The sequence below is a fragment of the Dermacentor albipictus genome, chromosome 1 (assembly GCF_038994185.2).
Source record: "Dermacentor albipictus isolate Rhodes 1998 colony chromosome 1, USDA_Dalb.pri_finalv2, whole genome shotgun sequence".
In the NCBI taxonomy this organism is placed as follows: Eukaryota; Metazoa; Arthropoda; class Arachnida; order Ixodida; family Ixodidae; genus Dermacentor; species Dermacentor albipictus.
This window is the reverse complement of record NC_091821.1, coordinates 45,275,507-45,290,740: the sequence shown is the minus strand read 5'-3', so window position 1 is coordinate 45,290,740 and position 15,234 is coordinate 45,275,507. Positions and strand designations below refer to the sequence as shown.

General features: G+C 44.0%; 1 protein-coding gene across 1 annotated transcript; it reads right to left on the bottom strand.

The window, feature by feature from the left end:
• Positions 1-4,604: 4,604 nt before the first annotated feature.
• Positions 4,605-11,440, bottom strand: LOC135905475 (antimicrobial peptide microplusin-like). Its single transcript, XM_065436437.2, has 5 exons — positions 11,297-11,440; positions 10,714-10,775; positions 9,554-9,643; positions 8,746-8,772; positions 4,605-4,848 (listed from the first exon to the last, which is right to left on the bottom strand). The coding sequence occupies exons 1-5, from the start codon at positions 11,370-11,372 to the stop codon at positions 4,771-4,773; spliced, it is 333 nt and encodes a 110-aa protein (XP_065292509.1). The 5' UTR covers positions 11,373-11,440; the 3' UTR covers positions 4,605-4,770.
• Between the last annotated feature and the right edge of the window lie 3,794 nt (positions 11,441-15,234).

Here is a 15,234-nt window from a genome sequence, read left to right as displayed (position 1 = left end):
AGATGGTCACCCACAATGCAGGACTCAAAAGTGTCTGCACAAGTATTTTCATGTATACATACATGAAGACAACACGGCCTCGAAATCAGCCCGCTAAAAAAGAGGCACAACGTACTTAAGACAAAGCAAGTAACATCACTTATAGCTTCTAGGATGGTCATAAGATTCGCACCCACTAAAGCAAACAGAAAGTGAACCTACAGAGCGCCTTCACTACTCAGGGATTGACTATGGTTCAAGCACATTGCTCACTATGAAATGACGTTTGTCAAGGATCGTCCAACGGTCACGCCAACGAACCCGCGGTTGGTCATATGGAGGATCTTCTATGCGAACGTGTTTCACTGAAGCGTCGGAGGTAAGACTGTAACTGCAATCTGAGGCTACGTTATATATATATATATTCTTTTTTGAAGAGACATAAGTGTGGCGTGCAGGCCGCGTCTAAGCGTGTACGATAGAAGAGAGTGTCAACAGTCCAGTAAATTTTAAGGTTAAGGTTCCGCGAAGGAAACCTCAGGATTGGAAAATGCTCTACAGGATTTAATTCTTTGCTTGTTTGTTGAACCAGTGGCCTTTCAAAGCTTGTGCCGCAGGTTTCCAAGCCCCTTCCTGCCATGTGATGCACTAGCTTATATACCTGCCACCTTGTTTCCGACGATTCGAGCGTCGTTTGATAGCAACTTAAAACGGACCTTATGACCAGCGCGTGAAGCGATTGTGAATGTTTTTTTTTATAATTTACTATATCTTTGACTAATCGACATGAAAATAAAAAGAAAGGGTCAGCCAAGTGTCAACCCTAAAGAAGACAAGTTCGACGCGCACATGGTTGCTCAAATGATTCGATCCGTAAGTGTTGATTATACCTCTCTATTCTGTTTCTTTCCGTCTCTGTTAATGTCGATTTTTCACTTCTTTTGTGTCTCATTCATATTGTGTTTCTCCAGGGGTTACGTCGAGATCAATATGGGGCGATATACTGGAAAGGTATTGCAAATTTTTCATTCCCATTTCGGCAATCAGCCCTCTACGATTCGTCAAAAATTTTTCGGGCTACCCCACTTCGCCTGCATGTCATGCGACGTCAAGGCAACCGCAACAAACTTCCTACCGGCCATTATGCGTTCGCACTGATTATGTCTGATTAGACCCAACAAATTAAATATGATCAAATCCTCCTGTACGCCTCTTTGCGCCATTAGCCCTCCACTATTCGTCAATTGTTCTTGGTCTACGCACACTTTGCCTGACTGCCCCTCGACGTCACAGAATCCACAAACTCACTGTGTGCACGTGACGTGAATGCATTGAAATTCATTAATCTGCCGAAAATAACCGAAGATTTCTACAGAATAGGCTGATATTGATCTGGAGAACGGATTTATTTTCGCATAACAAAATTTTTACTTGGCAGTATAACGTTTTCGAGCACTTTTGGTCGGTATGGGACATCACTCTGCCTACTGTTCGTCGTCGAGGATCCCTTTTAGCAGCATTGTTAAGCTTCCGTTGCATGCTGCCGCGATATTCGAGCAGCCACCGCAAGCTAAGCATGCGGAAGCGGCATAATTGCAAACGAAGGCTCCACCCTACTCCTCCGATTATGTACTCTCACTGCCCTAGTGCGGCCCCACTGAAACTTTCTCAATTCTGCGTGCTCCTCGCCTCTTGTCAGCCGATTGAATAAGGAAAATACTCCAAGATAGACAATGCTATTCGATTTGAAAGCAGACAAATCTGACCTCCTGTAAATAAGGAGAGCGTTTGATTGGGCTGTCCAGACAAAGCTGCAGCTCACCGCGCTATGACGACGTAGCCGGTTACGCAAATTTGACGTCAGGAGATTGGAATAAAAACATATTGGAATGGTTTTACGTTATAGGGCCCCAGATCGCGGTTTCACACGCAAAATTCCATTATTTACGCACACACACCGCGAGCAACCACCCCAACTGACAGCAACAGGAATGCGCGACGGAAGTTTGCGTCGGTGTTGCTGTCGCCGCGTTGCACTCAGAGCGCGGGTGCCTTCACGAGCCCTTCTTTCTCGCGTACGTTCTGCGCATGCATGAATGGCGCGTGGGAGATGTGGGTATTTTTGCTCCTCGAAGTCTGCCTTTTAATAGGTTCGAGTCATCCTCGTCCTCCTTAATATTTGCGCAAAGCCACCTTATTCAGGTTCAAGAGAGTTGAAATTCCCCAGCAAAAGAGGAAGCCTCTCGTGGATCTTTCCCCACATTACTGTTAAAGTGCCTCAGGTGGTCTAAATTAATCCGGATTCCCCCACTACGATGTGCCTCAGGATCAAATCGTTGTTTGGGTACGTAAAACTCCAGAATTTCTTATTTTTCCCCAACTTTCCGCTTGACGGCAATGAATGGTGCGTGCGCTCCTGAACACACGGCAACCTTATAATACACTGTAGTGAAAGTACGCCATTGATTTATCCATAATGCCTGCGTTGTAACCTTAATAACATCCATTCTTGCCGCCTGGAGGCGACGATTGTGGCAGCCTGATCTATGCTTTTACCCTCAATCTTCTAGACTTTATGGCGGCGCATCTGTAGGGCTGCTACGGCCGTCAGCCTGTCGTCAATAACTGTGTGTGCAAAACTGTTCAGGAATAGGCGTGTGTGCGCCTGCAGAAAATGCCTGTTTGAAACCAGCTTCCACCACGGTTGTTGTTTCCGATCGCGTAATTCTTGTCGCCGGCACTTATCAGATAACTAAAGAATCGTTCTATGATTGCTGACAGAGCAGATTAAAATGTATTTGTGCCCGCATGGACGAAAATGGTGGAGGTTGCCAAGTGAACACTCGCCTGCTGTATGATTCCCAGTGCAGAAGGAAAATTAGCCGGGCCCGCCGACTTGCATGCTCACGAAAGATCGGCATTCCCTGATATCTTGTGTCAGCAGTGACCGTAACGCTGCGTTCTTGCCGCAGGTTGTGCAAGCCTGGAGGCATTAAGTGCCGCGTTCAGTTGCTGGTCATTGCCGGTAAATGCCTATCCAGCCTGGCGGTAGAACTTGTATTTCACTTGCGGAAAGGTGCGCGTGACGAAGGTTCATGAACGCCAGCACTCCTCGTGCAGCAGAGGCGACCGAAGCTCGCTGACTCTCATCGCACACATTCAAGTCTCTGTCGCAGCGCTTGTTGTTCACGACATAACACGTTTTTCCTCAGGTCTTCACTTCAAATATATAATACTAAGTGATTCCCGGATTCTCACGGGAATGTTGCTTGAGCTGCGGACGACGGCTGATGCCTGCTTGCTCACGACTCAGAAGATGTTCAGTGGTGGCGGTCCTGTGGCCACCCCTGGTGCAGGGTGCGTGAGACTGCTCGCTGTTACATTAATCCAGTTAAAGAAACAACCACGACGCCATCACAACCAGCAGCACATATCTAGTGTCCCAAATTGCATGTCATGCCATGACATTCATCTCATGCATGCATGCTATGCCATGCGTATTCTGATATAAATTTATTTAAAGCAACGACCACGATGGCATTATGACCTCGAGCATGCCAATAGATACACGTTATCCCATTTGTGACACTCATGTCATGTTATGCATGTATTTCTTGTCATGCATATACTACATATATCCAGGTTAAGGAACGACTTCGACGGCAAGACGACTCGGACGACATGCCTATAGTGGCCCTAATATCATGAACGTCATGCCGTATCATTCATCTCATCTCGTGCATATATTGACATACACGGGGATAACGTGTTTTATATAATATTTAAAGATTGCCTGTAGCAGGTGGCCTAATTCTCGTCCCTGAACTGGTTTACTCGAAGAGGCAGACCTTACTTGCACGAGAAATCGCAACACATATTCATGTAATCAACAAAAAATCATTCATTAACTTCATCATTAATTACTTTGCGGCAAATATTGCAGTTTACGAATTGCATCCCGTGAGCTTGCAGGATGTACCCACTGTAAACGAATTTCCAGGATGACACCAGTTTCGAGAGGTTATTTCGCAAAGTGTGCAATGAAGTACATATGGCTGTTCAGTAACTTTTACGCTTCAGTGCATAAAATAACGTGCAGGTAAAGAAAGTACCTGGAACAGCAGTTCATTTTAGAGCAAGTTTGGTGGCGCATATCTCCAAAATGGTGTCATTCCAGAAATTTATTCCAAGTGGATAGGCCTTGCAAACTCGCCGGCTACAATTCGTAAATTGCAATATGTACCGTCAAGTAATCATTTTAAAAGATAAATAGTGGAGTTTTCTTAAGTAGTTGAATATGTGTTTAAATTTCTCGTGCGAAAAATTCCCGCCACTCAAAATAATCCAGCTCAAGAATTCTGTTATCGGCAACAGACTATTTTATTTAATTGCGAAAAACTGAAATACTATCACCATGTATGTATACGTGCTGAAAAACTGCTACGATGATATCACGACCACTTTGACATACCCGGTGGTCAGAGCTATCGGACAATTTGGGTCACTGACAGATCTATCAACACTGTACAAAGAACGCTTCGCATTCAAATGTAGCACCATATTTAAAGTGTGCATTTCCACGTTTTCACAAATGATCATAAAGAGTCGATAAATGTCGAGGCAAAGTGTTTTTATTTGCCCTGAACACAGCAGAGGTAAAAAGTTTTAACCTTTGATTACAACAGCGATAAAAGCTGCCCGGAGTCCCTCGATGGCACACCTCTGGACAAAGCAAGAACGTTCAGCCCATGGAAGGCTAATTTCTTGAATATATTCAAAACTAGACAACATTCAGTTGTGGTGGTGGTGGTGCCCGGCCTCCGGGTCGCACGTGGTGGCAGCACTGTGAATCTCCGCGATTTGAGGCTTCTGTAAATGTATCAAATAAAGGAGTATTCATATGCAAAGTGTCGATATATATATATATATATATATATATATATATATATATATATATATATATATATATATATATATATATACATGTAGTCATATCATAAGAAGCCAACATAAGCCAACATATATATATGCAAGACAAAGAGTTTCGCGCCAGACCCGCAGGCATAACATTCAAAAAAGAAAAAAGACGAATGCTATGGCATGTGTTTTACTGACCTTTCAGCCGGAGTACTGGCCTTCGTCGCAGTATATATATATATATATATATATATATATATATATATATATATATATATATATATATATATATATATATATATATATATATCATTCACTTTTATTTCCTTTAACTTATCATTTCTTTCATTCAAAGAATAGATACAAGTAATTTCGCCTACACTGTCCTTCATGTCTTTTTCTTGTTGGTTTGCTTTCCTTCTCGGTTTCCTTTGTTCTCGTTCATTAAATACTGAGGATCTCGAATCCAGCGGCATGGATCGGTTGCCTTGACCCATAAAGTTAACGCACACATGACGCCTGCCGTACATAGGATGTGCCACATCCGCGGCCAAGGTTTGTGAGTGGAGGCGCTGGCTAACACTACCAGGGTTAGTCCTAGTAGTAAACCGTAAATACCCCGGGAAGTCGCTGGGAAAACGGCACTGCGATAGCTCGCTTGGCTGAAGCATCTCACGTGTGTTTCGAAGAGGTGGGTTCGTTCCCACCTGCGGCCAGCTGTTTTTCATCCACTATCGTTGCCATTAATTTGTCATTTCTTTATTTCAATTATTAAGTACAAGTAATTTCCTCTATCCTGCCCTTCGCTTCTTTGCTTGTTGACTTCTGATGATATGAGTAATAAAAATCGGGCCCCTCGGTTTCCTTTCTTCTCGTTCATATATATTACATTACCGTAGAAATATGTTCTATGCGCAAACTCAAGCCTACAGACAATATGCTACATCAGCAGGGATATTCTTTTCCTTGCTCCGTTGCCTTTCTAAAGTTCAGTGTACTTCAGTCTGATGTGTCCAGCTCCTAAAAACCAATATGTCATATAACGACTGCTTTACAATCACTCTTTTGCTTGAAAATTGGTACAACACATTAGAAATTACGATGTAGCAGTGCAACCAGCTTATAACAGACGGTCTAAACCATTAAGTGACTCGTTCAAAGGCACCTTCTCTCATTGGTCGGCCACCATCGATAACAACGTGTTCGCTAACACCATTGGCTGGTGGCTTTTACGATCTAATCTGTCATGAGAACTGATTCGTGCGTACGAAACCAGGTGCAGTGCACCTGAAGCTCCGTTCGATATAAACAGCAGTTCTAGCTCCCACGCACATGAATTTCCAGAAAGGCAAGTTTCAATGAGTCCAACAATTACTTTAAGAAAGATACAATAGTAGATTCCATGAGTATAATGTCAAGTTTAGGATCCCTTCGCGCCTACTCTGTCGGCTTTGTAAAATGGCAATGCGTACATGCTTTGGAAGGGTCACATCCACCTTTTACGAGTGCTTTGCCGCTGTCCCGCATGCAGAGAGTTTCTATCAAATAATTTTTGGGGTGATTCCTTGGTAAGGTAGACGTGACTTCGCTGTTCTAATTCCGCGCGCCCACTGTGGTGCCTCTCTGGCTAAACCGTTGTGGAGCTGAGCAAGAGGTTTGAGGGTTCGATTCCGTTTTCATGGGTTCCGTATTCATGGCGTGTATCGAATTTTCCGTTGCGCTAAACAGTAAATATGATGAAAGTATGCCGACTCGCCCGCCTATCGTAGTGCCATATCGGCATCAAGTCGGTGCTTGTACCCAAGAACTACCGGGCAAGCTATGACTTTACTCAAAGCTGACTTTTTCTTTCCGTCGAGCCTCGAAAGAGCACACCCATCTCCTTACACATATTCGACCAACAACAGGATGGAGCTGTCAAAAAAAAGAAGGTTTAAGTGGAAACGAACCAGCTTGGTCTATAGCTCCATAAGAATAACTTCAATAAAACACTTTTCCAAAACTACGTCACGGTGCAGGATCATTCGACACAAAGACAATCCATACTGTCAGACTTTTCCAATAAGGAGACATCCCTACATGACACAACGCTCCCGACGATTCAGTACTTGTTATACACGCTGCTCACGTGATCTGTCCTCTGCCGGCGCTGCCACCGTATATGAGTGCGACCCCCTCAGATTTCCCGCTTTTCAATACCATTTTAAAATTAAGATATCGCCGCGTGAAGCGATCGAAGCTTACCTCTGCAAAATGTATGTTACATATATTTAATTCCTTGCTTAAAGCAACTTGTGTTCATTTTAAGTTTTTCCAGCGGGCCGCACTATACCTTTTCTTGAGCCTTCCCTAAATTGACCATCAAGCTTCAAGTTAAACACTTAGATGCTAATTTAGGTGGGCTGTTCCTGCGAAATCCTCTTCCGATCAGATTTTAGAACATTTATTTTTCTACCGCTGTCATTCTAGTCCCTCGTTGATCTATTTGGAGAGGTTCACATTGGGCTACTTTTATATATTTTTTACTTTACTTTTATGGCTTAATTTTTTTACTCCTTTAGTAAATATTCCAAGGTAATTTCTCTTCAGCATAAGTTTTATTTTTCTATGCTCTTTATAATATTCCTGCAGCAGCTGCATTTATTCTCATCAGTGCGTTCATTCGCAATTAGCATAACATCGTTGCCTACGACGCCCTCAAGTAAATGACACTTATTGTAATTCGGCCATCATATTGTAAGTGGTGATCAGTTTCAGGTTTTAGGAAATTTTTTTTTAAATCACCTGTTGCATATATCATAACGCTAGTCCTTAAGCTAAGTTTTTCAGAGAGACGAACATTAATTGCAGGAGAAACCGAAATACATATTCAAATAAATAACAAAAGAATACTAATTAACTTCTTAATTCATTACATTAGGGTGCATATTGCAATTCTCTCACTGAATCCGGCGAATTTGCAAGGCGTATCCACTAGTAATTATATTCCAGAATGACACCAATTCGAAGATTTGCGATGTAAAAAGATCTGCCAATGTATTTCGTTCCACACCTTGGGAATCGATATCTCTTATCTGCTATCCTCATGTAAAAACCCAAGTGAACTCGTCTTGGAAACTAACCGGCTACAATTCCTTAATTGTAGTATGTGCCCTACAATAATTAATTAGGGAGTTAATTACTGACATCTTCTTTAGTAGTTGAATGTGTGTTTCGATTTCTCGTGCTAGTGTAGTGTCCTCCTCTTTGAACAGGACAAGAATTGTGCTATCTGATTTTTAAAAATTTCGCAAAGCTTAAAAGTGATCACCCCGCACAACACATCCGTCGAATTTCCGCAAAGTTTCGTCGAGACCCTGCTTTAAGTTGTCTTGCAGTGAAACGTGGTACATGCGGTGACCACTTTTTCAGAACGTTTTTTTTTTTTCGTTCTTGCGGTTGCGCTCTAAAATGAGATCAACAGTTTGCACCGCCAGTCAGTAGACGCTAGCTCTGTGTGAATTGGAAAGTAAACCAGCAACATGGTATTCCCGCACTATCCGTCCGTAATAAATATACGTGCACGTTAAGGAACGAATCGCTGAAAACTTTCTCCTGGCTGAAATTTTTAAAAAGTAAATAACTGTAACTTCACATTGGAGTGTTTTTGTTACATTACATTACATTATTTTTTCTCTCGAAATACATTTGAGTTCATTTTCCCTTTTTATTAGCGCTCACTTCTGGCAAACGAAACAAGCAGTAGTAAAAAATAGAGGCACACATTTGCCAGTGGCTCTCAACACTTAGAAGGTTTAGAGCAAGTGGTCCCATAAATTTTAACGTCCACGTCATGGCAGATGGACTCACCGTGAAGTGGTTGGCCATGGCAGCTTCCTATTGAAGAAAAGTAGACGATAATTCCATGAGTCTTTGAAGGTATTGCACCCTATCTTTTGCTATGATAATACACCCCTTTATTTATGACAAAATACAGTAGCATTTGGTCTTGTATGAAATGTAGAGCAACAATTCAGACCTCTGTTTTGGTGTTACCAAAATATTAAGGAAGTCAAAGTCGCTAAAGAACAACCTCACTTTATTGTCATTCACAATGTTTTCAGACGAAACAATAAATCTTCTAATAGTAGCGTTAATTTAAAATGTTTTTGGTGTGCAAGGTCAGGATTTCTAGTGGCTTTCTTTTACAGCAGTGTTTCGAAAACAAAACTCAAATGCCTTGCTTCCACATTCGTTAAGTCTTCCTTACGGTGAGCCACAGCTATGGTCATACAGCACCATTACATCATGTAGAGTTTCTTTTCCTTTTAAGCCTCATTGACTCTCAAGTTTGTATTACCTAAACAGCTAACTTCACTATCCGGCATTGTGAACAAGGTCTCGAAGAGAAAAGAGATACCAATTTGATTACGTAACTCGGGCCAGTTTGTTTTCGCAAAAGCGCAGAAACCACCCATGCAAGCCGCATTTGGTGTAGTCATGATAGCCGTTTTCATTATATTTCGAATAGTGTTCTTCTCTGGGATCTTTGAAACGCTCCCGAAGGACATGATATTTTATACGTTGTAGGCAACAAACTCTAGCACTATATTACGTTTTAATGCGCGAGTGTATATCCTGTGTATTAAAAACTTCCAGAGAGGAAACAAGAACTCACCAGGTTGTTTCCAATGCACAGCTTCCGGATCACGCAGCTCCAGTCCTGGCAGCCGAGAGTCTTCAACGCCTTGTCAAAGCTTTGGTTCGCCTGCATTAGAGGGCCAAGAAAAGTTAAGCTGAATACGGTTGACATAAAAATTACTCGCGCTTCATTCAGTGTATATCGGAGTGGAACACAAAGACGCTCGTACGCAAGAATGGCTCGTAATAAACAGCGCTGGCTAGCAGTGGCAGCAAACCAAACCAGCACACAACCAAACTGAATTATGACTAAGCGGTGCCAAGCAGAATATCTTATTGAATCAAAAGAACATCCAAATCGGAACTCGGTGAAAAATATGTACGTTTTGAGTGAGGCAATGTCGAGCGAATTGGTATATGGATTCCTGTCACTGAAGCAGATATGTGTGCAAACATGGACGCGTGAATTAACAAAAAGGGGTTTGTTGTGTTTTGTGGCGTTTAATTTTCCTTTCTTTTTAATTTCTTCTTGTGTACGTGTTTGCACGCTTATCTTTGAGAAAGATGCATGCACGTTTACAGAGCCATATTGCACACATGCACGTATCGACACGTCCACAAAGAAATATTAGGACGTGTGTGCGTTCTCAATAAACGCAAGACATCCTCTGTACACACATAAAGTTTCTTCGTTTCACGTCTACTTCATAATTGCTGGCATGAATGTGAGACGTGTCTGCGTTTGCCTGTGCGTGTTCTCTGCGTTCTTGTGTGTCTCAGTCTCAAGAAAGTCTGAAGTGTCTCAAAAAAGAGAAGAAACAAAACAGATGTGGAGTCATTCCATATCATTTTCGGACAAAATTTACTCTGTCATTATTGTTCACTAGCTGCAATATCGCCTGTAAGGTGATATTACAGGAGAGCAGCATCCATTAAAGTAACCTATCAGTTCTTTACATCATCATACATCTACAGTCTACTGTGGACACAAGTAGGCTAATGATTTGTAGCACCTGCAGCGAAACATCATTCTGCCATGGGCTTCCCGGAGCTCAATCTGGGCTTCTTCCATACCATTTTACTCTCTCGTCGAAAGCTCAGAAGCGTGAATTAACGCTTCATGAACGGAAACAAACCTAAGACACCATCGTACTCTCGAATCACCAGCTGCAATACATATATCGCTGCTGTTCTTACCCCTCGTGATATGTGGAGACCAATGCATTGCAGTTCATTTTTCAGCTGTCCGTCTTGTTTATCTGCGAAGAAGAAAATCGACCAGGGTCATCATGGAGACACATAACCGAAACTTATCAGAACGCGCTTGTTGCAGATATACTTGAGCGGCACATAATACGCGCCGATTTTACAAATCTCCTCCTATATATTACGGCCATACATGCACCACGGATATATGACATGATAACGGTATAACAGAGCTGCAAATGAAAAAGAAAATGTCGACGGCCCAAGTCAGGACTAAATTCGAACTCGTCGCTCCATTAATACGCTATTGGCCCCAGTATTTCCAACAGATATGACTATCACCTTCGCGGGCACTACAGTAGAAATTAAGGTTTACCTTTCAAGGGCATACATGTATACTCTCACTTCCGAAGGATTGCCAAAGTGAATTTCATATCAAAAGGGCCGTGATAAATATATTAGTCCTGAAAATGAACAACCGCAAAGGTAGAAAGGAAAAGCTACGTCCACTGAGTCCTATAGCATCTGTCGGCATTTTGGTTCATGCACTATAAACCACAACCAGTATACTCACCGCAGAGCTCGAGGTGGTGAGCAAAGCTCACAGCGGCGACAGTGGCGAGCAGGACACAGGCAAGAAAGACCTTCATGGTGACTCTCTGGCTCTTCACGATACTTGCACAGCGAAATCAGAAAGCTCAAATGAAGCTAGTGGTGTATAGGGGCGACAGGGGCCCCTTTTTATACCACTAAAAACGTTGCTGTCGAGCTGCTGCAACCCAGGCAAGTTGCCACCTACACCGGGTGCAGACAAGCGTTGCACACACGAGAAATAATGAGGCAACATCGGCTCCATTGGTCAGAGATGGCGTCAGGAACAAGTCACACGTGCGATTCCTGACGGTGCCAACATCCTACCGCTCTCATTGACGTATCCCGCTTATGAACCGGCACGCACTGCATCTGAAAACTGCCGCCGCCGCACGTGAGATAACCAAGGACACGAATACGCTCGCCATCGAAGACGCGCGCCGCTTCCCACTTTCAGCAGTTGCGCGACGTCGGGAAATAAGCACCGCGTATTTACGTGCTCTTGGCTCCTCTGGCTGAGTGGGGAACCGGGTGCGTAGTCTAAGCGCTGCGGTGTCATTGGTTACATTTATTTACTTTATTACTGTAGTTTCACCATTTATTCGAAAGTGTATTGACACACTCCACGTGCAGGCTGGAGGGCCCTGCCTAATGTTTGATCCTGCGTCGCTGGCTTTCTTGCTTTTTTCTCACGATCAACGTGGGAATATTGATCTGTGCTTGCAAGCATGAAGGTCTTCGTGGTCGCGGACATGCGCTGCAGAGAAAGCAACTCACTAATAGCAGTAGCGTCTCTTTCACTTTAGGTTCTTTCGATTGGATGCACGTTTTCACGCCGAACGATCCTTGTAAGCACGGCTACGCTGTTACAGTTCAATGAGGTGTATGCCTTCATAACATTGTGCTCTCCTGTTAGAACATTAAAGTAACGTGGTTCTGTTCACAGAGCTGTGGTTCTTTTTTTCGCCCATCGTAATATCGCTGCGCAGTTGAAATAGTGAAGTTTTTAATCAGAATCGAGTATTTAAAAACACTCGCCCAGAATATTATATATCGGGCGTAAGTTTTCATATTTATGTGAAATTTTGGGCATATTATGTGAGTTTTAGCAATCAACAATCCCGCTTCACACCATTGACAAATTTTTCACAGCTAGAAATCAAAATGAAAATTACTAGAAATAAAATGTGATCGGTATTTTTTACCATTTATCAAAGTGTGCGTCGCTATTGGTTATTTCCTTTGAGTGCGCAGCTTTTATAAGCATGTGTTAGCCACCTCCACAATTTGTAGGACTGTGGCAATTAGAAGGATAAGAAGCTTGCTAGCTGATTACACCCACAATGAAATAGCAATAGTGACTACATTTAAGTATGGTATGTGAAGAAAACCTACCGCCAATTATCATCAAATCGCCTAGTCATCAGAAATGCGAGATATTCTTGGTTGCAGTTACCACAGAATGTGACGCCGAAGGCTGGTTACTCGACAACTTCACTCCTATACTACCGCCGCCGCCGGAGTCAGTTGTTCCGCGCTGCTTCCAGAGTCATCTTGTTTCCTGGTGATAATCTCTGAAGCACAGGCACGTAGTTTTTTCACGTGACGGCACCAAGAGAGATTTCTGTCTATCACAATTCCAAGGAATCGCTGAGACCGTACATACGGCAGTGGTCATCCACCGAGTAAGAGAGGATATTTGTCCTTTTCTTTCTTGTGAAAGTCATGGCTGTGCTTTTTTCTTGCGGGAGGTGAAGATCTCGGGGATCCAAATACATGGAGAGCTTCAGTAATGCTTTTTTAAGTCGTTGGTGGATGATATGGGGCCAAATTGATGCTCCCTAGATGCAGATATCATCGGCATAGATTGTGTCGTGTACTCATCGCGGCAGGTTTCTTGTTATGTGTATCAGAGTAAAATTGAATAGCAGTGGGCTTAGCACAGCATCCGGGGCACGCCCTTCTCCACTACGTATAAGCCTGTGTAGGTCCGTTCGGAGTACTCACAAATATTTTCCGCTCTGTTAAATAGTTTTCTATCCACTTGTATAGCTTTCCTCCGAGGCCAAGGCTAGCCAAAGCTGCGAGAATGGCGTCGTGAAAAAAACTCAGTGCCCTTCCACTCTGTAAAGAAAGATGACCAGCGAAGCTGTGTATGTGGGCCCCTTAATGGCGAACTGCACCTCCGCCACGGGTCCGCCCAGCTCTGCACTACCTTCGGAATCGGCCCACATATGTAGAGTGTTTAACGCCTGCTTCACCTCTGGCGCGGGTCGGCCCGGCATTGCTCTATCTTTGGGATCGGCCCACGTATAGGGACGGTGATGATGATAATAAAAAACCTTATTTATCCTTCATCAAAGGAAAGGGGGTGACGGGACAAAGGGTGGGGGAGTAACTACTTGAAGTGGGCCTCCTCTATCCTCTCAGCCCAGTCCGGGATGGCCTCCTGAAGGTCGGGCCTCGAACTGCGCAAGGCAGCCTCTTACAGCTCCTCAATAGTTAATAATTGCTTGAGAAAAGGGGAAGGGGGTGCTTAGGGCATCCCCGCATGATGTGGTTTAAGCCTGCTTTGGGCGAGACGCGCAATTTCCAAGAGTGAGAAAGGTAAATGGAGGGATGAATGCGGTGGGAGAGGTAAGGGGAGGTAAAAGTGCGAGTCTGCAGCGGTCGCCAAAGAACTTCACACCTGCGCGGAGATTTGCCCACGAGTGGCACAAAGGTTAAATGGTCTAATCGGTAGTGTGTGCAAATATCGTTGTAGGTAATAAGCCGATCCCGCGCTGTAAACGGCGCCTCCTCCGTGGTGAGGTCCCACACATGTGATGCCTGAACCCGGACTGCAAATCCTTGGGCACTGGCATCAGCCGCCTCGTTTCCGGCAAGGCCCGCATGCGCGGGAGTCCAGATTAGTGCTACAGTTTGATGAAAAGGATGGGCCGAAACGAGGGAAAGGGTTGGCTTAGGGACCCTTCCCACTCTGAAGTTATGTATTGCTGTTTTGGAGTCGCTAACGATAACTGATTAATTTGGTATTGTGAGGGTCAGGGCTATGGCCGCCTGCTCCGCCTCCTCCGAGGAAGAACAAGAAATAGAGGCGGCCGCAGCGACCTGGCCGTGAGAGTTAATGACTGATATTGCATAATGATTTCTGTTCCCATATTCGGCGGCATCAACATAGAGCACGTCTTTTGTGGTGGATAATTGTTTTTGGAGATCCTTTGCTCACTGCCTCCTGCGCTGTTTGTGGTACACAGGGTGCATGTTTTTAGGAGGGGGGGGGGGATGAAGAGGTTCCCTTGTGTGTAATCTGGAATGGTGTATTGAGTCTTGATGATGGGTGCCGGAATGATAGAAAGAGTCTGTAGTATGGGGAGTGCTTAACGCGTGCTTCACCTCCGCCGCGAGTCGGGCTGGCACTATCTGCGGGATCGGCCCACGTATGGGGAGTTTTTGCTTGCCACACCAACGACACGAAAATTTCCTCGGACGATAGAGGTATACAGCTTCGCTGTAAAAAAGAGTCAAAAGCTGCCTTGATGTCAAGGAAAATGGCCGTCGGAATGCGCCCAGCGTGAATGTCCTCTTCAAGTGAAGAGACGAGGGCGATGACATTATCAATATAGCAGACCCGTTTTGGCGGAAGCCGTTCATTTCTTGAGGAAACTTATTGTGGCTTTCATTGAACCATGTAATACGTTTGTAGATCATCCGCTCCATAAGCTATACTACACAGCTCAGTAGGGCGATGGGCCGGAAAGACGCGTAGCTTGTTGGCTGCTTAAAAGGCTTCAGAATCGGCACGATTTTCGCCAGCTTCCATTCCGTTGAGACCTCACCAGACATCCACGAAGAATTATAATATTCCAGGAGTTGTAAGCGGGAGGTGTGGGGCAGCTTTTCAATGGCTTCATAGCTTAT

Bases quoted from the DNA above. Each gene is read 5' to 3' on its own strand.
- LOC135905475 (XM_065436437.2), bottom strand. From the start codon at position 11,372: ATGAAGGTCTTTCTTGCCTGTGTCCTGCTCGCCACTGTCGCCGCTGTG. The intron at 10,776-11,296 runs GTGAGTATACTG...TCTTCTTCGCAG, and splicing joins TCACCACCTCGAGCTCTGCG to ATAAACAAGACGGACAGCTG. The intron at 4,849-8,745 runs GTGAGTCCATCT...ATACATTTACAG, and splicing joins CCATGGCCAACCACTTCACG to AAGCCTCAAATCGCGGAGAT.